At 41.1% G+C, this 23,234-nt stretch overlaps 1 protein-coding gene across 3 annotated transcripts in view; it reads right to left on the reverse strand.

Annotated features, from left to right (window-relative positions):
• Window positions 1-1,116: 1,116 nt before the first annotated feature.
• FNDC3B (fibronectin type III domain containing 3B) overlaps window positions 1,117-23,234 on the reverse strand; it is a 796,261-nt gene continuing 774,143 nt past the window's right edge. For all 3 annotated transcript variants that reach the window (XM_069618738.1, XM_069618739.1, XM_069618740.1), the window contains 2 exons: window positions 21,395-21,522; window positions 1,117-6,388 (listed from right to left, as the gene is read on the reverse strand). In XM_069618738.1, coding sequence (XP_069474839.1) covers window positions 6,077-6,388; window positions 21,395-21,522 — 440 coding nt within the window. In that variant the 3' untranslated portion in view covers window positions 1,117-6,076. The remainder of the gene's footprint in view (window positions 6,389-21,394; window positions 21,523-23,234) is intronic.

Here is a 23,234-nt window from a genome sequence, read left to right on the forward strand (position 1 = left end):
TGAGTCATTTGGCCAACATTAGGTATGTTCCATATACCTCTCGCATCTTTAATGGCAATGAGCTTCATCATCTTATAGTTATCCTGAATCTTCCCTAGTTAATTTATAAAATGTACGACCGTTTTCATATTTATTTGTAACCTTTTTTATTTTTGCCAATATCTCCAATGGAAGTCATATGCTGTTCTTATAAAGAGTCCAAACTTCATGTTTTCAACTTTTTGTTTTTGACATTAATGACAAACGAATGCTTGTGAGTACCCAAAAAAGGAGTAACACTTCTTTCATTAGGGGGACGAGTTTCTGCTTATTTGTATGCTTCTAAATGTTAATAATATTAAAAAATGACCATTGTACTGCTTATGTCTATGTATCTTCTTGTAACATTTGTAGGGTTGTGCCTATTCATATGATTCTCCCATGTTCGTAATAACACATGTTCACTATGAGAGCTTATTCGTATTATTATGCTTGTTCGTAATAATAAACATTATGAGCTTTGTCAAAATGTAAACCAATAGATAAATCCTCTTTTTACAACTTAATATTTCAACCTTTGGCTGATGTGAGTTTCATTTTATTTTAAAACAACAACTTCATACTAAAGTGTATAAATGTGCCAAAAACCTAAAACATTGAAGTGTCCATTTTGAGAAATTGTGATTTAAACTGTCCATTTCCCTACAGACATCGTCATAAAAAAGTGAAAACGGCCATTTAAAAAAGAAAATTGTTAACTTTTGTTCAGGTGTGTGGATTCTTACCAAATTGTATCAATCAGGTTCAGTATCTCGCCTGCCACGTTTGGTAAAGATCGATCCACGTGTTAATAAACCCTCATAGTTTTCCGATTGAAATAGAACATGCAAAGTAACTTGAGCCATGTCCGTGAGCTGCTTGAACATAGCGCAGCAATTCCCTGTAGCCATTTTGAATAGCACTCCAAATGGAACACTGAGCTAAATATAAAGATACATGTCCACAGTTCAAGTTTAGTATTGGGTTATGCTTAACACAAAACATTTAATGGAAGCGCTACTCAGCAATAATTTTGTGTTATCAATCATGCTGTCTGCAGTACTCTCCCATCAACTGAAAAAGTGCTGGGACACCATAAAGAAGTAAAACATTTATTGAGCATAAATATATTACATATACACTACAGATACAGTTAAGTCTTACATACATAGCATAGTACTGTATTTGCAAAATCTATACATTAAAATTTATATGGCAGTTTTAATACAATGCATATGAAATAGTCTAAAATATACAATACAATAACACGTATGATTATTTTTCTCTTAAAGTTGACAACCTTGGAATGTATATCCAACTGTGAGGTAAAAACATGTTTTTTTTATTTTCAATTTATAGAATTGTGCAAGGATACCTTCATACACATTCAAGCAGGGCACCTGTCAATATTGACATTTACTGACAAGACAGGATAAAAAAAATACAGTTCAAGTTTGCAACAAGAAAGGCAGTTAATATAAAAAATATTTTCTTTTTTGCTTTTTTAAGGGCACAGGGATTTTTTTTTGACGGCTTGACCATGGGCACAAGGAGACTAAGTCAGGACGTTAGTACTGCTTAAAGTTGCTTTCCTATTTTATCAAAAAAGCAAATTAATAACAGGAATGCTTCCAGGCACTGTGTTGCATTGTTATTGAATTAGTAGGATGCTCCATTACAATGGACTTCATATGGATGTACACAATTAAACCAACATAAACAAATAGTTCAAGTGTGAACGACCATCCTGGTAGCCCAACTTTTGCTGCAGCATCGAGGTTCCAGGTGCTGTCGTGAAAGGTACCACTACAATTCCAAGAAAACCTACACCTGACACCTGACTGCCTGACGTTGGGCGGAGAAACCCCAGCGCTAAGAAATTCAGTCTGTTTATTCTACAGCAGGTTCACAGAAATGCATGGTAAAATATGGAATTACAAATCTTCCAATTACATTAAGTGTTGAGGTCCAAAAACAAAGTAGTCAGCGTTCTTTCCCATGATCCTCTCGGTGCAGCGGAAAGCTGTCCGCAACCGTATTTCAATGTGTGAAAACACAGACATCTTGAGAGTAATGCAAGAGCTACAAACAATATCTTTCACTGCCAAGATTCCTTTCAGGAAACACTGGTCGAAGAAACTGGTTCTTAGTTGGACCAGACCTGTATATTGAAATTGCCGGAATAACATTCATGGCGGGATCAGTAATATTCTGCTGTCTTTCAGCAGATAAAACTTGCTACTAGAAATTCAAGTTATAATAACTATTTTTCAGTTTATTATATATAATTCATACAGTGGTTCTCAAAAGTCAAAAGTGGTTTTAGTCTGATTAAGGATAATTAACATTCGTTTTTTTAAACTAATTATTAAGGATAATTAACATAAGGTTTTCTCTACAAATAACTAATATATTCAGCCAATTTTACATAAATCACCATGAAATTATGCTAAAGTTGCACACAGCGGCTGATTCACAAACTTTTGCTTTGGAGCACCTAACGGGAAGTCTTGGGAATGCAATGGGTTTATGATATTGACGTTAATACTATGCCCGAACTAGGTATGCCTGGAACATACCTGTTCAATTGTATGGCTGTCATAGATGTAAAAGAAAGTGGCAAAAGCAGATATTGATAAAGTCTTTGTTTTGAGAAAGAATGTCCAGGTTAGGAGTGGCATCTCCTCGGTAGGACACCTTCCAGGTATTGAAAAGAACACAAAAAGGATGTTCTCCCTGATTTAGATGAACATAGGACACCTGATTATGATTAAAAGAGGTATGTAAAGAAAAGTAATTTTTATCCCTGTGAAAGCATGTACGGCTTGAATTGATTTACTCCATGGGAATTGCCCAGCTGGTCTAGTAGAAGGACATTACCCAGGAAGTGGTTTCTCGTACACATGTAAGTCACACTAAAGGCACTTGGGATGCATTGAATAGGTCCATCTGTGAAAGACCTAAGATGCAAAGATCAATTGACTTTGTACTTGGGAGGGGAAAGGTGAATGCTACAGAACCTGTTAATCTCTGTGTTCCTCCCTTCTTGAAAGTTAATCATGTTGATAATTATACAAATATTGACCAGCTATACTATTCTCACTAGTAACCAAATTATCTCCAAGCATCAAAACGGTATTCATTTGACAACATCGTAAAGATAAAAGGCTGAGTTGCACCTGTGATCTAGAGATTTCAGGAAAAAGACTACAAATTGCCTTTACCAATGTTAGAATAACGGTATTTGGGGGTTTGACAATAGGATAGATCATAAAATGTAGTGACAGGAAAGCATTCTTTCACAGAAAATAACCTTTTCACTGGGATAAAGGGAATTTCACAGTGAAATATACACAACATAAATGTATCTATTTCCTGGAAGACGTGACAATTTCACAGCATAGAGCCTTCTAGAGTGTTGATACAAAATGCCAAAATAACATAAAAATGACTGGTATCAACTAGAACATTTAACTAAATGGCATAAAGATGGCTAGTATGAAAAAGCAATAGGTGTCCAGGTGGCTATTTTGCTCCCATTTCTATGTATACTAAAATCTCAAAATGCCAGGGCAGAATTATGAATTCCACGGAATTTCAAATACTTTTTGCTGTTTCAGAGCCCTTGGATTACGTCTCTTTCATTACACCTGTTAGGAAAAACAGCAAACTGTCTATCGTCCATCCTTTAGGAGGTTGCATTTATGAATCCTGCATGAAAGTCTAGAATCATGTCATGTCAACACTTTCCTTCCTGATATAAATGCCTTTCTGGTCCAAGGACAGCTTTCCTCTGTGGCAGGGTATCATTGCCTCTCTAATATAAGTGCTGGCTTCAGTTCACACTGATGTTGGAAAGCCATATTCATCATGATGGAGTTTATAACAAAACAAAAATCAATGTTTTAACAGCAAAGTGGTCCAGCCTTCCCACTGAGTAGGCCAAAAATTGATTACTGGTACAATATTTTGTGCACTTCTCATCACGTGATATTTGGAAAACAAAAATTTAAAATAAGGGTTGTTGTGGACTTCAGGCAGCATTTTTGCTTGAAAATATCTCCAAATGACCCCCATCACGCTAAACATTTAAAGGAAAACACACGTGTGTTTTAACAGGTTATGCATCACACGCAATTGTGTTGCTCTCAAAGTGAGTTTCTATTTTTAAAAAAGCATCCTGTACAAGCTTTGCTCACAAAATATCAATTGCATTTTTCACCGAATTTTATATCACAAAAGACATAAAAAAGTAAAGTTATTATTTTGGCAAAACAATATCTATATATAATTCACTTGTTGCCATTAGTCTGCAAAGCTTAAAATAAACTAATTATAGGCAATACCAAAATATAGGACCTTTCTATTATTTGCTACATCAATATAGGCACACAGACGTTTTCATTGCAAGAGATGATTATGTTTCTGGATATGTGTAAACTTTTCCAGCACAGATAATGTTTTTTTTTGGCATTTAATGCACTATATGCTCCCATCTTTGAAACACATGAACATGTCACAAGACCAATACTAGGAATGCTGGCAGGTTTGGAAATGTTGACCTAAAACACTATAGTAAAAAAGAAAGAAAGAGACAAAATATAACATGCTACAGGGGAAAATTAGTACATAGGAACGCTTATCCTTTTCACAATAAATAAGAGATTGCACTGTAATTGGAGTTTAAAGTACTGAATGCAGTATATAGTATAAATAAACCTAAAACAAAGTATTTCTGCTTTCCCATGACTTGCTTTGTGGGAATATTATGCTAATACAGGACACTGTTTCAAAGACAACACAGAAAAAAGCACAACATAGCATCGACAATAAAATATAAAGCAGCAAAAATATACAAAAATAGAAAAGGGTATACATTTTGTGTCTGTTGCACCCTTTTGGAATTATTTTAGCACCCTCCTTTTATTGCCATCCGAGGTGCTTTTCAAATATAAGCAATAATCTAATGCATTTTAAGGGAACTCAAAAGGTTCCAGTACATTAAAATACATGGGCATGTTATGTCCACAGCAATCTTTTCTGGGATTTGCATTTCAAAGACAGAACAGCTTAACATTTGCATGTGCAGATTGCGACTTCCAAAAGTCCAATCAACTAGTTTGTAAAGTACACATATATCACTATCTAGCTATACACACACATACATTTGTATATGTGTATGTATATATACAGATAGATCTATACAGTTATTTCAGGGTATATCAATGAGCTAGAACCTAATAGAATATAATACGTTAGTAATTAGCTCTGGGGCAATTATATACAGAACATGGACAGACGCACAAGTTAAAACAGCTTCTCATCCAGCCAAACATGGGAGAAAAAAACTAACTATTGCACAATGCCCTCTTACTTAAAATGACGGCGGAGAACAAATTATGTTAAAATCTACAGTGTATTTATCACTGAAATGCATTTTGGTGACTTGATTTTTGCGCACACACGCTCATAGTGTTAAAACAGAATGAATGACCGATAGTAAAATGGTGTGTGCATATTTTCTTTTTGTTGAGCTTAACATTGTTAAATAACTGCGTGAACGTTGTGGACACTACCTCGAGGACTGGGGAATAGTGTATTGTAGTGAATAAATCATATGCAATATTTGTAACACTTTGTACTGTACACTAATACTTAAAACCTATCTATAACAATATACAAACTGGTGAATATGTTTACAGATTGTGGAGAAAGAAAAAAAGTGACTGGTCAATATTTACTTGGCTGAAACAGGCGAGCAGCTACATTGGCTCCAATAGAAAATATCAATTTTTGTAAAATTTGAAGCAATTAAAATAAAAAAATAAAACACTTGCTTTTGGTATCTGGATAGCTGATACATCCAGTCGGAGGTCCTCCTGGTTCGGAATTACAAAAAGGTGCACCAAAACACTGATCTTTCATGTTAGGACTGGAAAATGATAAGTGTATAAAAAGTGTAGCAGAAAAGTTTCAGGAAAGGAATATCTGAATAATTGTGTGGATTATAATGCGTAGCATTAGTTCAATGTATACCGCCGCTGGCTGTCGCGTTGATTTACTTCATAAAGAAGTACTGTAGTATAAATGCAAAGAAAACAGACAACGTGGCAAATCCAACCACAATGAGGGCGGCGAATTGTTCATCGGTGGGCATCATGCTCTTCAGTTTTGAATCCTCATGGCCTCCCAGGTCCCCCGCAAGCATGATTTCACTCCGCCTCAACATAAAAGCAGCTGACGGGCTGAAAGGTCCACTGAGCTCCTGGGAGCTATCCAAGCACCGTCGACAGGCGCAAACACGAAACCGGTACTCTGTGTTGGTCTGAAGGCCTGAGATTTGGAATGTTGTGTCCTCTCCTTTGTATACCTTGAAAACAAAATAGAAAAACCCTTCAGTACACAATTAAAGTAGTACTTGCTTGCTAGTATACAACCTAAACACACAACACAAGCAGGACTCGTGGTCTTACAAATAACTTTAAAGTTACAGCCCACTTTTGTTTAAAATAAATTGGTTCTCAACACATGCTCAGTGGAAACAAAAATGAAATATCAGTTCACAAAGACGTATGAAAAAACAGATAGCTTAGAGTGCAACATCAATATTACAATTTACAAAGAAAACCATAAAAGACCTTTTCAGTTTCAATTTTGGTATGAATATGAATTGAAGTTTGCATTTTCTCACGTCTGTGCTTGGAATTAATGGGTTTAGGTAAAGGCTTTGAACGCATCAGGCACTCATGACTATTTCTTGAAGATGGCAACTCGAATTTTACTCTAGGTTGTACATACTTTTCATTCAATGATTTAAGATGCTCCAGACCCAATGTTCTTGGTAAGCCTATAAACTGTGAACCTGGACAGTGAGCCACTGTAAGTTGTAGATCATGTTCTCAGATCTCCCAAGTATACCAGTTCCATGCGTGAGAAAGACATCCATTCCAGATATTTTGTTCCTCTGAATTCTGGGAGTTGTAGTGTTATCTTTTTGATTTAAAATTTAGTACTACATGTCCCAGAATTGAAATTTAAAACATGGGATGGCTCTTCTCTTGCATGGACCTGGGAAAGTTCAAAGCTCTATGTTCTCAGTCCGTGAACTTGGGGGTCAGGTGCTGGAGAAAGTAAAATTGTACAAATGCTTTGCTTCACTTAAACTCCTTCCCGCCATTTTGAGTGCATAATGCTGTTATATCTGCAGGATGCTTTTGCTGAACGTTTTCGGGTAAAAAAACGAATTTCAAAATATTGAGGATGGGGGTGGAGTGGGTGGTTAGGATAAGGGGACCTAATGGGTAGGGGTGTGAGGGGAATAGGGACTAGATCATAGGGAAGAGGGGGATTTGGGTGGGGCCAAATTGAAAACGAAATGTGTTGAGTTTTTTCTGCTTAAAATATTCTGCAAAAAACTCCACGAGAAATAACCTGGCGATCTAAGAACATAGAACCATCTTGAGAATGTTACTAGGAACACCATCAACAGCATATCAGCTTTAAATTGCTGTGCTACAATAATATTGGTAGTTTCATAAAGTTATGGTTATACCAAAGATCTTGTAAATTGCCCAACTCTCAGCATCTTTCTTTGCATAAAATAGTAAACAATGCAAATTGAAAAGTGGGTAGTTGACAAAAAGGCTGTTCCACCATCGTCTATTATAGGTGCTATTTGACTAGCGCTAATCTTTCTTCATATTACCTCGCTTACTAATGATGCTGGGGAAAACGGAGTGGAGAGGATGTGAGGTGTTTTTAAGCGTTTGGGACACTGAGTCAGTCACAAGTCGAGAGCATAGGACCCACAAGCTATCTCAGAACACAAGCCTATTCACCCATGCAAAGCTCTCGACTGAACTAACCTGTTTGGTTGCGGAACACTTCCTGGGTGCTCATGAAACATTTGATTTCCTTTATGCATGTGTAACATACACAATAGGATGCTCGGACAACTGTTTTCAACAATCCAAGAGCGTTGTCTTATATTGAAGTTAGCCCATTTAGTGCCACTACAGGATGTAGGCAGTACAAAGTACAATGTGCTAAAATGCAGAACTTTGCTCAGTGTTATTTGTATTTATTTATTAAAAGTGAAATGTCTTTCACCAAGAAGCATTAAACAAAGGTGAACTAATGGCAGGGCAGTCCTGCTTTACAAACCTTTGCAAAGTTGCGAAATATTAGTTAATACATTAAACTGGCTGGTGGTGGGGAAGGAGGTAGAAAGAGTAAACAATGATAGCACGAGACATTCTTAGGAGCTCATTTTGCTCCATACACGTAGGTGGCTCCAGGCTTCAGAATTCTTGTCATTTGAGCAGCACAGTACTAATGTGCAGGGCAAAAGGAGGCGTATATGTGCACCTATGAATTTCGCCATACAAATGTGTAAATGAATAAATGCTGCGGCGTGTCTCGAGTTTGCCTGCTTTATGGTGGTGCATAAAGCCGGTGGGCTGCATAGGTATCCCCAGCATTTACACTGGCATCAAAATGCAAAACGGCACAAATGCTGAAGCATTTGTCGCAGTATGGCAGAAAGGAAGGGAGGCGGTCGGGAAGGGGGTGGCGGCAACGCAAGTTGCATTCCACCCCTCCTCTCCGCCATACAAACGAATGAAAACAAATGTGTCATTAATGGAAGTGGTAAAAGCCTTATGCAAGGCTTATATGTCCTCCATTGATGTTACGGATATGATGAAAAGGAGACCCCTACTATTTAGAAACACAGATATTCAATCCAATGGGGACAGTGGGTGTGGAGCATTTGGGTTCTTCGAACTAGGATTCTGGGGGTCACTCCTGCTAGAGAAGGTTGTTCTTAAGGCTGGTCCTCAAGCCAATCACTGTTAAAATGGCCGAAGGGAGGGTCAATGATGGGGTGCCAAGTAGGTGAGGCACGAAAGAAGCAGACAAGACAAGTTGGATGGGAATGGTTGAGTAGAGCTTGGGAGCATATAGCGAGATAGGGTATTGTGATATTAATTTTGCAAGGTAATTGTGGGGGTTTCAACACAAGAGGATTCTTAATAGGGGATTTACCCCGATTGCTGTGATGGCAGTGAGCTGATGAAAGGATGAAAATTCAATGGTAGCCCGTCTCCCCCACACTCTGATTAGGGCAAGAATGACACAGACTTCTATGCAGATTTGGTGCAACAGCTCAATTTGCCATTATGTTTCCATTAGCTGCCGTAGGGTGCTAGGCACAGTACACTGAGGTGTTTTATTATGCATTCAAGCTTTTCATGTGGCCGTCTGAAACTAGCATGTAAGATTATTTATGTTATATTGGTTCTATGTGATTTCTTTGAAAAATGTTCATCAAAGTAGAAATCATCAATTTGTTTTTTTTACTGGAAGATTTCCTCCCCCCCTCAAACCAACCTACATTATTTATTCACCTACACCCAGCTCCCACATATATTTGTGGCAAATTCCGTTGTAAAAAATTAGATGATTTCTACCTCGATGAAATCCACCGTGGCAAACACTTCCTATCCCTGTTATGTTAACTAATTTGTAAACCACACTTCCACCAGAGATATATTGGCGCTGGATATCCAACAGGCACAGATGACAGCAAAAGAGCAGCCTAAAACAAAAAGGTCTTTAAAGTACATCTAAATGCTAAAAGATTCTCGGTGGTCCTAAGACATTGTGGAATAAAATTCCATAACTTAACATCAGCAACCGCAAACGCTCGGCCACCCGTTCTAGACAGTCTATATCGCAGAGTCTGAACTCAACATCTATCTTGAGAACAGAGATGTCGACCCGGCATCAATCGCTGAAACTTAACTTGCAGGTATTCAACACCTTCACCATAAAAGGCCTGGTGCACAATACAAAGTGACTTAAACACAATTAATTTCTTGACTGGGAGCCAGTGCAGCTTCCGCAGCACTACTGAGATGTGAAATTCATAGGGAAAGCCAGTAGCCACCCAAGGTTCTGTAAGAGTTGCAGCCTATGAATAAGGTATTGGGATTGAGCCAGATAGAGTGAATTACAATAATCAATCCAGCTCAACACCAACGCTGCCACAACCAGGGCATGCAATGCTGCAGGAAGAAAAGGTAACACTTTCCGCAAGATTCTTGGATGATGTGCCTAGACTGGCATACAGCGCTAATCTGAGCTTTACACCCACATCCTTCACCACAAATGCCGGAACAAGAAGAGAACCAATAGAAGGAGGTCAGAAAGGAGATGTCCACAGGGAGGTGGCAGAAGAGGAACCATCAAAGAGAATTTTTTACTTGTTCCCGTTCAATTTCAGCCAGTTGTCGTCCATCCAGTGCCCCTGGTTTCTATGCACTCTCTAAATTGAGAAGCATGATCCAATTCCTCCAGATTAAATTGTATAATAATCTTGGTATCATCAGCAGAGGAGTAGCAGCAGAGGCCGTGGGAGTGGATGAGACTGACAGGTGACTGGATATAGACATTGAAGAGAAACACAGAACCCTGCAGAACACCACAAGAAAGTTCATTAGGACCAGAGCGCAAAGAAGAAAGAGAAAGAATTTGACTTCTGTCAGAAGGAAATGAAGAGAACCGAGAAAGGACTAGGCCTGAGGGACCTGCCCAGGCCAGGTGACCCAGCAGGTTGGGGTGATCCACCGTATGAAAGGCAGCAGATCGATCTAAGCAAATCAGTCTGCCTAATCCACCCTGATCTGATAGCCGACTCAGGTCTTCCACAGCTGACACAAGGACACTCTAAGTGCCACGGCCTGGTTGAAAGCCTGATTGAAAAGAATCAAAAAAAGAAGAATTCTCCAGAAAAGCGCTCAGAAGCGGAGAGATGAGACTCCATACGTTTCATAAGAGATGTGAGAAGGGGGATAGGCTGGAAATGACCAGGAATAGTGGGGACGAGAGACATTTTTCTTTTTAGAAGTGGGACAAAAAGAGTTAGCATTAACTCTGAGGGAAGCAGCCCCTCAGTACACGGAGGATTGATTGCCTGGGTAACCCAAGGGACTATGCCAGGCATAATCTCCTTGATGATCCAAAGGGGGATTGGGTCTAAGGGAGAAGCCGATTTCTCTCTGGCTGTTGCAGGCAGGACATCTCAGCAGTAAAGAGAGGAAAAGAGGACAACGAATGAGAGGACAAGGGTGTGAAATTGTCAACAGACAAGTCATTCGTTTTAGAGACATAGATTTTAGAGCAAATAGCTTTGATCGTTTGAATGAACATTTTCGATAGCAAATCACATATATCCTGAGATGGAACAACACTAGCTACAGGCTTAGAGATGGAAGAGGGCATACGAACCAACGAGAATAGATCCCTTGGTTTATTAAGGTAGCTTTCAACTGGATTCATATAGAATAGGTGCAAAGCTTTATAAATAGCGAGGTTGTAAGATTTAGAAATCTCCCGAAATCCCCGTTTAGAAATCGAACAATAAGAGGATCGCCATTTGCGCTCTGCTTGCCTGCAATCAAGGCGCAAAGCTTTCAAATTCACATCAAACCACAGAACTGATGGTTGACTATGAGCTTTACTAGAACGTAGAGAAGCAAGGAGATTGGTCGTATGGCAAATGCCTGTACTAAGGTAGAGAGAGATCAGCAGACTGAACACAGCCACAATGATCCTTAATTGAAGATACAATACAGGTTTTGGCCACTGAGTGCCAGCTTCGCTTAAGTATTAGCAATAGTTTGGGCAAAGTACCCCTCATCCCAGATTTACTGGAAAACGGAATAACCAGGTGGTCAGACCTGGTTATCTGAAGTGCCGGAAAAACAGTGACCAATGATTTTGCTGCAAAGATAAGATCAAGTGTATGTTCTAATTGGTGGGTAGGTCCACATACAAGCTGCAAAAGATCTAGGTCATTCATAGCATTAAAGAATTTGGAGGAGGAAAGATCCAAAGGGGGAATGAAATGAAATTTAAAATATCCTACTATAAGTAGGCTTGTGAATATGGACTGAAGTTCAGCCGCCCGTTCAAGGAATCTGCTACACACGAGGCTGAAATAACCACACGCACAAGTAGCGCTTCCATTTTTATAGTGATCGAAAGAAAGAAGTGTCACAGGGAATTGTGAATTAAAATTCAGCACAGTACACCCCCTCGGTACACAGATACACAATCTAGTCATATAATACCATAGTTACGTGTCAGCGCTTGAGCATACCACGGGCCGGGGTAGCTCTTAACCAAGTTTCTGTCACACACAGAATATCTGGCGAAAAAACTGCAAAATCAAATCACAGCATGACATGGCATGTGCTCCTAGTGAGCGTTTCAATGAGCTAGCAGTAAGGTTAGCCATAGGAGAGCTATTCACTTTATGTATGAAACTGATAGGAAAAATAGGTATCGGGTAATAGAATCGCAGCACAAATGTCACCAGTAAAATAAACGTGACAAAAATGGCATGGTTTGACACGATAAGGGTATCAGGGAATGAAATCGCGGCAAAAATGTTGCTGGTAAAAATATATATATATATATATTGCTGCCAAAATGTCATGGTTTGACCCGGTAAAGGTGTACCCCATTATACCATTTAAGGGGAGTGGGGGTGGCAGGGGTGTCCCCCGCATCCTTTACATGATTGTGGCAGCAAAACCACAGCATTTTTGCCACAATATTTTGTATACACAGCCATTTTTTCAGCGATTTTAAGACATGTAACCCTGTAAAGGTGTACCCCATTGTACCATTTAAGATGGGCAGGGGTTGCGGGGGTGTCCCCCTCTCCCCTTAAATGATATAATGGGTCTGGTGGTTGCGGGGGTGTCCCCCGCATCCTTTAAATGATTGTGGGGGTATCCCCCACATCCTGTACATGATTGTGGCGCAAAAGACCATGGCATTTTTGCCGCAATATTTTGTATTCACTGCCATTTGTGCCGCGATTTTAAAACATGGAACCGAAAAATAGTGAGAAAAGGAGCACGTTTTACCAGCGTGTCACAAGAGCAAAACCTAGGTTCCAGTGAAAGGGGAATATCTGCCATTGTGTCGGTCCAAGGCCCGACCCTGCGCACAGATGGGCTGGATTTTGGCGCGGTAAGCGTGCATCCGCTGCGCTTCCTAGCAACAGAGCCCCTAACCATACACATGATGACGCCTTAGCCAATTGGGTGATTCAACCCAAAAGACAGGGAAGATAGACCGGGCATGCATGTAAGAAATTAAAGCAGGACTAGGCGCTTGCCGAGCACAAGACCCTGGCACGCAGTCTGAGGCCAGGCATCCTCAAGCCACTGAAAAGTAGCGCACAAGCAACCAGTACTAAATCAAAATAAAGAACCAAACAAATTAAAAATTAACTATGAATGCGTGGAGGAAATATGAAAAAAAGAGTCCAGTTGAACGCTATGGCCCAAAACAAGACAGTGCCTAAACGGAAAATAATCCAAAACGCTAGAAACAAAGTAAATAATCTCATTAAAAGTCACAGCACAGGGTCCAGAAGCCGTACCTGCTAGTACCCTTATATATACATATGTGAATATATTGTTTCCTGCCTATGTTTTGGATCATGCATATGTGGTTGTTTTATTTGCAATTGTTTTAATATTCTAAACTTAATTAAACTGAAGCACAGTTGTTAGTTAACCACTAGTTTTGGAACACTCTCTCTCTGCATTGCATGCACGAGGCACTGCGTGGCTCCGTGGGTGTTAATACTGAAAGGATCTGCATTAATGGCCGAGTAGGTGAGCAGGTGCAGAGAGAGCGACGGCGGGAGCAATGCATAAATGCTGATAAATAGGTCCCCCCACAGCTCGCGCTGATGAAATTCAGCACGTGCGTTATTGTAGGGCAAACTGCTCCAGCATTCATGGAAGGATCCATTGCTGGCCTTTTCTCACTGAACCACAAGCTTTGCCATTCACTGAGTCGGTCACAGCATTGCCGGCATTTTAGCAACATGCGCAGCGAGTTAAAGGGAGAGGGGGTGTCTGCATTTAAAGACATCTTCTATCAATTAGATTTTCTTTAAAACCACAGCAAAATTAGCAGTACATGGGAATTATGAATCTGCCTGATTTATAAAGTATATAGGAGACACAACATAGGATCAGCCACCCCTTCATAAAGCACATTGATAATGGAATTAAGACCGCCCGCCCCCACCCGCCTCATTTTAACATCGACTCTAAGCTAATGATGCTGTGAATGCATTGACCTGGCAATTATGGGCCAGGCATATCTCTGCATCATCCTAAACCTGAAGTGACCAAGACCCTACCATACCCTGTATCTCTGCACCTTCCGAAACCCACAATGACCAGCACCCCACAAAAGCCAATAAGCCAATATCCATGCACCTTCCCAAAGCAGCCATTACTAAGAGCCTACCATAGCTCTGGAACTTCTCAAGGCTGCATTGCCCAAGACCCTACCATATCCCATTTCTCCACACCAACCAAAACCCAGTTACCAAGACCTCACTATACCCCAAATCTTGGCATCATCCCAAACCCGCAATTATGAGGGCTCTACCATACTACACATCTCTGCGCAAACCCAAACCCATAACGACCAGGACCCATCAATACCCCATAACTCTGCACTTTCCCAAACCCTCAATGCCCCATATCTCTGCACCATCCCTAACCCGCAGTGACCCTGGACCCTACTATACATCATAACTCTACTCCAACCCAATCCCAAAGTGACCAGAACCTGCCCAAAACCAATATCTCAGCTCCATCTAAAACGCACAATGACCAGAACCCTACCAAACCCCATATCCCTGCACTATCCCAATCTGGCAGTGACCTGGACCCCATCATATCCTGTATCCCCACACCAACTCTAACCCGCAGTGACCAGGACCCACCAATACCCCATATCTCTGCACCATTCCTAACCCGCAATGACCAGGACCATACCATACCCCATATCTATGTACCATCCCAAACCCACAATGACTCGGGCCCACCAAATACCCTATAACTCTGCACCTTGCCAAACCCTCAATGCCCAAGACCCTACCATACCCATATCTCTGCGCCATCCCTAACCCGCAGTGACCCTGGACCCTACTATACATCATAACTCTACTCCAACCCAATCCCAAAGTGACCAGAACCTGCCCAAAACCAATATCTCAGCTCCATCTAAAACCCACAATGACCAGAACCCTACCAAACCCCATATCCCTGCACTATCCCAATCTGGCAGTGACCTGGACCACATCATATCCTATATCTAGGTACCATCCCAAACATGCAGTGACCAGGAACCTTCCATACATCAAATCTCTGCTCCATCTAAAACCCACCGCGACCAGAACCATACCATACCCAACTGAGGAACGTAAGGATCAAAGGATTCATGACAATATAGCCTGCCAGAAGGTGGAAAAGGATTGCACGCCTTATCCATGGTCAACAGAGGCGCAGATGACAAGCTCCATACCTTGCATGCTTGCAAAGCTATTCTGAGGTTGGTTTGCCAGAAATAGACCATTTCAGGAGTTTGCCAGTTTTCATTCTTAGAAGTAAAAGCACAAACCAAAGTATTATTGTTGGTATGTTGCGTTTTACAACTTTATGATCAACCATTGCAACTGCTCATCTTCTGTGACAGCGGGAGTCACAGGAACTTTCTTAAAGGACCTCCGATGACCCATGTCTGCAGAGACCCAATGCTGTGGATCAGCATCTTTTCAGGAGCATTTATCCATCACATATTTGACGATATAAGTCCCTATCAAAATGCTTAGTCATCACACAGATATACGTACATATCAACATGCTTAGTCATCACACTCCGCCAGGTGGGGCTTGCTAGCTCATTCTGAAAGAGTGCATTGAGACGAATTGCAGGGTGATATGCTGAGGCTTCATGAAGCAAACCCCCTTGAAAGGAATTCTGACAAGTCCTTATCGGATATGTTTGTTGGACACCCTCTTTCCTGTATGGTTTGAAACATTTTTGGTTTTCTTTAGTTTGGCACATGTTCCACCTAATACTTCTCACGCAGCACTGGAAACCTGCGTTACTCTTCCTTTTTGTGGTTTCTATGACGACATCTAACCTAGCTGTCACTCCAAATCCGTTGTCAATTCTGTAGTTAAAGTATACTTCTGAATTCCAAAGAGTTTCCAAAAACACCATATTTCGTGTTTTTTCCAACCAAGGAATACATTTAGCTTTGCAGCGAAGATGAGTCTCAAACACCGGACGCGTCAACATCAAACGCAAGCGTAGGGCAGACTCATCATGGTACATTTACACTTACTAAAACAATATGTCATGTTTAGAAAATGGCCGACAGTGTTCAATGCTGTTGCAGAAGCTGTCATATGCAATGTGTTGAGAAGCACATTCCAGTAGTTACTCAGACACTGGACACGTAAACAACAGCAGCCTGTTGAAAACAATGTAAACTAAAGTGAAAGGTCCTTTTTGATCTAGCATCTCATAGGTTTCTGCTTGCAGATTGCCCCAGCCACCTCAAGTGCTTACAGCTTAATCGCTAGTATTCTGCTTCTATTCCCCTCCCTTCAATGTACGCTTACGGCACATAGCCGCCAGTAGTCCCCGTCATGTCCTTCTGTTGGTTTAACCAGGAACATTTTCCTGGTCCCCCGTAGGTTTTGTTCTGTCAGCGCCAAGGATGCTATAACGTTGGGGGACCATGTCGTGAACTGGGTTGCAACTTGGAGTGGGGTAGACTTCTGTAGGACAGAGTATATCATGGTTTTCATTGCGACTCAGGGCTGACAGGTTCAGGACCTATTTCACTGCAGGCCAGGATTTCAGTAACATGCAGATTTATTTTTCTTGTGCATCTGTCTGCCCACTTTTTCGGGGCTGGTCTGAACTTAATAAACCTTATTGATGAACTGAAATAAGTGTGTTTAAGAAAATAACTGCCAATATTATCCACTGAAAACCTGCACTCCTTGTTTGTAATGTAAAGCATGCAGCTGTGCCAAAATGATCCCATTCATTACTTTGAAACTCAAATCATCAACTTATTTTATCAGTGTTTCATGATTTTGGCAACCAGTGAGGAATTTGGACCAATATCTAAAAATGATAGAAAAGTTAGAAAAATAGTTTTAAGTGAAATAATTTGATGTAAAGCAATGAAGAATAATGCAAACTATTCAGACCTACATTCCTTTGATGGAATGGCTCAGATATAAAGTTTACAAAAACACAATGGATAGTAAACACCATAAGTCATATCAAAAGCTACTGGACATCATATAATTAGTCAATTGGATCCACGAGGTATGTGGATTGGGCAAAACCGATATTCTGTTAAAATATTTCACTAAAGGCATATCCCAAAAAAATGTCACTAAACCGATACAAACAAAAAATCTTAATCAAAAAGAGATTTTCTTGCCTCATTAGATCCCAACATTTGATAAAATGATCTTTTTTTAAAAAAGAATTATCTCCTTCCTGTCCTGCCCATAATATCTTGTCTCACCTTCCAACCCAACTGTGTCATCTTCATTATAGACCAAGCTGACATTCATCACAATAATAGTCGCTTTTTATTCAGGAATGTTGGATTCCCTGACTCCCTCAAAAGAGAAGTTTCAGATTTTCAAGATGCTTGACAGTGTTTCTTTACTCATGGTCATCTCAGCAGCTGGCCCATTCTGTGGAAAGCAAGGTTGGTTCTTCTTGTCAGAGGTCAGTAAAACAAGAGAGGACATTTTCACTCTAGTGAGATCTGCTAAACCTTCATCTTTGCCATCACCTGGGAGTGTTTCCCAGGCGACATGCCACTCATTTAGACAATGTTATAACTAGCCCGAAACACTTGCCAGATTTCAACACCGCTCCAAACTGCACTATTCTCCTAAGGTGCCGGACAGGGTACTGCAAGGGTGTCAAAGAAGGAAGCTGTCACAAAGGTGTCATGGTTTTGGTTATAAACCTTTATTTCAGAAATAGAAAACCACACTGTCCCTATCTCTAAGAAGGGTTTCCCTTCCTCAAACTAAAACTAAAGGAATTGTCAGAATGTAGTCACATCAAAGTTCCACCGTCCCGTGTAAAACCCTACTCTAACCCTCACACCACAACTAAAGGATAAACTAACAGAAAGTTCCTTCTTAAGAAGAATGGCTCCCTTCTCCAGCTTCTTGAACAATGTCCCACAAATGTTCTCTTTCAACAGAAAACACCAGGGGGAATGATTTCCTTCCCCAGGCTTCTTGAACAATGTCCCCCAAATGCTCTCTTTCAACAGAAAATACCTGGGGGAATGACTCCCTTCCCCTGGTATCTTCAACACAAGTACTGGGCAAGTGCCAAGAGAATATCTCCTTTCTTACTTAGTACAGTTCACCTCAAGGCCCGGGGGAAGGACTCCCTTACCCTGGTGTCTTCAACACAAGTCCTGGACCTGTGCCAGGAGAATGTCTCTCTTTGCCTGGTGTTACTTGGTTCTGTTCACAATATGGTCATGGGAAGGTCTCCCTTCTCCTTGTATTGTTTGGTACAGTTCTTTCTCACTGTTGGGGTTCCAGACTATTGTCTGGTGACCAGTGGTTTCCTTACTGCTACTGCACAGACGAAGAATTCCTCTGATACCTTCATTATCATTGTTGGGTCCCAGACCCTTCTCTGGTGGTCAGTGGTTTCCTCATTACCACTGCGTAGAGGAAAATGTCCTCTGATACTTGGCTCTGATGCTTGCCTTCTCACTGTTGTGGTCCAAGTCCCTTCTCTGGTGGTAAGTGGTTTCCTCGTTACCATTGCACTGAGGAAGCTTTCCTCTGATGGTTGCCTTATCCCTTTTGGGGGTCCTAGTCCCTTCTTTCTTTATGCCCATTAATTCGCTTGCTAATATTGGTCCGGTGAAAAAGCCACCTTAGCCTCTGTGTCAACACATGGATCCTCTTTGGTTCTCATGTACCTCCCCTTACTGCTTAAGGGGCTTTGGTACGTTGCCAGGACTTCCTGGGACCGGGGCACACTTCTCTGGCTCCATGGGCTGCTTTCCTGTGGCTTTGTGGCATCTTCCTGCCTTCGGTCTACCTCCACTCGGCGGGCAGAGAACTTCCTTGGCATCCTCTTTTGCCCTCTCTGCTTCTCCACAGCTTTTGGTCAGCATTTGAATCTCGCACTCGGGAGACATCGGACGCCACTCTTTCCCCACCAGGACTGGATACTGCTGTAGCTGCCACCACTGTGCTTCACATCACGGCTGCGTTCAGCTCTGCGGCCGGGATTCCCTCATCTAACAGTCCTTTGTTAACTTTAATAATGTGTAAGCAGTTCTGCCCATGTAAATGCATAAGTATTTCTTCTTGGTTATTGACTTAATCCTCATGACTCCTTGGCGCCAACTCGTACCATTGTTATCAGAGTCAATGAACTGTATGCCTCTTGTGCTCTTCTGGACCCTAGTACTTTTGGTTTGAGGCCCTATGTCACAACAATACATAGGCTTGCTTTCAATGTAGTGACTCTGGGTATTAGGGAGGGCTAAGGAATGTTATGGAGTAGCAACAATCATCAGGCTGCACCCTGGATGATCGTCCTTGTCCCCGTTTGAGGGACTATTGGGTAGCAACCTCACTTTCCGAGCCTCACAGAAAAGGGCTTCCCCTGGGGAGAAGTGGTGACACATTGTGAATAGTCACAGTAAGTACTCACCAGTTTACAACCTTCATGGAGTTTAACTGCCTGTTTGACCCATCCCAGGCAGATTTCGGGGAAAATAATCTATGGTGACTTGAAAGATGATCCACCAAACAGCTGGCAGACAGAGGGTGTCTGATGAAATTTCTGAATATCTAAGGGTCATCTGCAAAAGCAATCTGGAGGAATTGGGACTTCATTGTACTTACCTCTGAAGTTGATGTCTATTTATTTTCAATGATCATCGTTATTTCACCCTTCACTTGTCAGAGTTCCCCCCTTAAACTGAGGGGTTTCGGGCTCTTCACTGAGCCTAGTCTAGCTTTGTGTCTGTGCCAACCTTTGGACAAAGTGATCTCCAAATTTGCCCTTCTGTATTTCATCAACTTGGATGATACTCTAATAATTCTAAAAATCACGATCTTCCCCATTCTGCAATCTGAACCTGGCTCTTTCCCCAAAAAATGCTTGTGCTGCCCAACACATGATCCTCGCTCCACTTGCAGCAAAATTCCGGTAAAACCTAACACCACTTTTCACTAATGGTGCCACCTCACACAACCCTTCTGTTTCCGACTACAGCTTCTCTCCGTTGCGCAAAGCTGCCGTGGAAAATAAGAGGGGTGCTGCATGGAGACTCTTTTGTATTGCATTAACAATATTTATATTTTATTATTTTTCTTTAGGGAGAAAGCAACATGTGTGTGCCCATGCACAATCTTATCCCCTCAAAATATTGTCCCTTTCGCACTCTGGGTATTAACCTTACTGGAAAAAGCCCTTTGTAAAGTCCATTACTTCACTCATTATCTGAAGGGCGGTTACCAGCCGCCAGTACAGCATACCTCCTATGTTTTGATGAAATGGAATGGAATTATGCTTAGAGGTGAGGGTTCTGTGAGATGTAATGAATTAAACCATGTTTGCGCTGTAAATCAGGAATGTTATATATGCATTTCAGTCTCTCCAGATATCCACCCTGCCACCTCTCCCACACGTCTGACAAGCTAGCACTGAAGGGCATAGGCCTTCTGGGTAGATGGCAGAGGGTTCATATTTTGCCCTCTTTAGCCAGGCAGATCCTACAATTAGGAATCTGGTTCACTGATGCACACAGTTCCTAACAGGGCATGAGAATTGGAGCAGCAGAAATACATCTGCCCTGGTTTTGCTTACAGGACCAGGCTCTGCCGCAGATCAGTCACTCCTGGCCAGAGGAGCCTGCACATGTAAGTGGTAGCAGAAACTCTGAACCATGTATTCTTGGAGGCATGGCTGATCATTCTTGAATGATGGAATTTGTTGAGCACGTGCAGTTGACAGCAGCTTGCATCATCTTCAATGTTCGCCCATTTCTCATCTTTAAACAATGAAATCACAGTGGTGAACCTACATTATAATTCTATATGCAGCTAAGTGGGTTAACATTGTCTGGACATAACCTTACCAAAGCACAGACTCCCATAGCAGTGTCAACAAGGGGGCACCCATCATTTCATGCTCAGGAATCAATCTTGGACCCACATTAGGCCTTCAAATTAGATTAAATGTGCAATCTTGATTCATGCTCTGACTTACGTCCACGTAGAAGGGCAATTTGAAACATGCTAATTCATCTGAATAACATCAGCCGGTACATTCTGGTGGACGTAAATGTGCACAATGTCTGATGAGTAACAAACAGTATGCAGATAAAGGAAATATACAGTTCCAAGCAAACATGGAAACTCGTCCGTACACCAGCACGATCAATGCTGCTCCTGCTTACCTGTTTGTATTCGGACTCTCGCCCAACGAGGACCTGAAGAATATAGCCAACGGGGTCTCCCTTCATGGGGGCCACAGTCTCCCATGTGATTTCACACGTGGCCCCTTCTAACTGTGTAACTCGAGGAGCTGGAGGAAAGAGGAGTGCAAGTGTGAGACCAGTTCTGCACCAAATCCTGGCTATTTCATTATCCACCATATTTATCTTACATCGCTAAAAATTCCAAAACGCACCAGGAAAGAACCTGCAGCAAAAGAATTAACATTATCTCCACAAGATCTTATAGTAATGTTGGAGTGAGGTTATTTTATCCAATACATTTGGTCGAAGAATTCATCCAAAAAAAATGTAACAGGTCAATTTTGGATGTATATGCGGGGAAAGCCCACCGCAGCCTCCGGCGTAACCACCCTGCAATAATGATTTCCCTAAACCCACCCCCCACATATATATGGGGCAAAATTCATCAAAACAACTAGGATAAGTTCTCCTTCGACCAAATATGCTGCGCAGTAATCTGTCGATCCCGTAATGTTTACCTTCTTGTTTCACTTTGCCTAACAAATAGCTGTACTTTTTTGCTGGCTAACAGTATTGCGACCATGTTTTCAACCTGCAATGGCATGATGTCGAGTACTGCTCTTAATGCAAGTCGCGCTGATGCTTTGAAAAATGTTTGACAGAAAAAATGTAGAGTGAATACTTTGGATAGGCTAAGTGCGAGATCGCCGAAAACCTTTTGAAAAGGTACGGTAAGTAGGATGGATAAAAGCATTGCTACAGCAGCCCATTTTGTCAACAATATTAGCCTGAAGTGCATTGCAATCACACTCATCCTACATGCACATTATCGTGGGTTTCCAAATGAAGTGAATATGCTACTTCATGCCAATACACACACACACACACACACTTGTTGCTGCAGCTATCTCACCAAATTACCAAGATAAAATAGAATATCAAGAGCAGTCAAACAAGCTGAAGAACAAGCACTGGCAAAGTCATGTCGATTTCCTTTGTGTCCTATGGTGCAGGGAAGCTTTAGAAAAAGCACACAAATAACAGTACACTCCACTGCAAAAGTAAAATCAAAATGTAACAAGGAGGAGAACCCAAGCATACTTTTAAAAGAAGATCTCTCCCCAACTTCGACAGAAAAGTGGCCACCGCGATAATAGAGCTTGCACCAAGGCGATGACTGGCACCGGGCCACCTTTTATATGCACCATCAAGAGCTCTGGAGGAGAGCTACAGCGCTCCTAGGATGGCCCTGATAAAATGAGGACGATGGGGACAAAGACTGACGCACTTTAAATCTCTGTTAACATTATCTACAGCAAAATGTAGACCTGTTAAAAAGATGTCCCTTCTTAAATGTTCTATTTTTCGATTCAACCCATTTCTTTAGGACAGGACATGCAGTTTTTTAACAAGCGACAAGGTGACCAGTGTAAATGGTCTACCTTTCTTGAGAAAAAATAGGACACTAAAATTTTTGATCGACTTTAATCACAACGTTGCTTGCAATATTCAAAGCTTTAATTTGAGTGTTGCTTGACCTTTTATATGCCTTTTCCTGCAAAATGCATGTAAAAATCGAAATCAATATTTACTTGCTATGCTCTCTCGTTCAGGAACAAAAACATTGCTGAACTCAAAACAAGTAACTGTGATGTGAGGGGCAATGAATTGATCAATTCCAGGTGACAAATCCGACTTATGCGAGGAGTGAAATCAATTTTGTAGTCATACGATGTTGCTGTGTTATTTTGTGATCTGTTTTGGGCCATGGTTTTTGTGACTAAAATAAAGCAATTTCATTCGATCACAAATCTATTAT

This window comes from Ambystoma mexicanum, chromosome 10 (assembly GCF_040938575.1).
Source record: "Ambystoma mexicanum isolate Mex_15411 chromosome 10, UKY_AmexF1_1, whole genome shotgun sequence".
NCBI lineage: Eukaryota > Metazoa > Chordata > Amphibia > Caudata > Ambystomatidae > Ambystoma > Ambystoma mexicanum.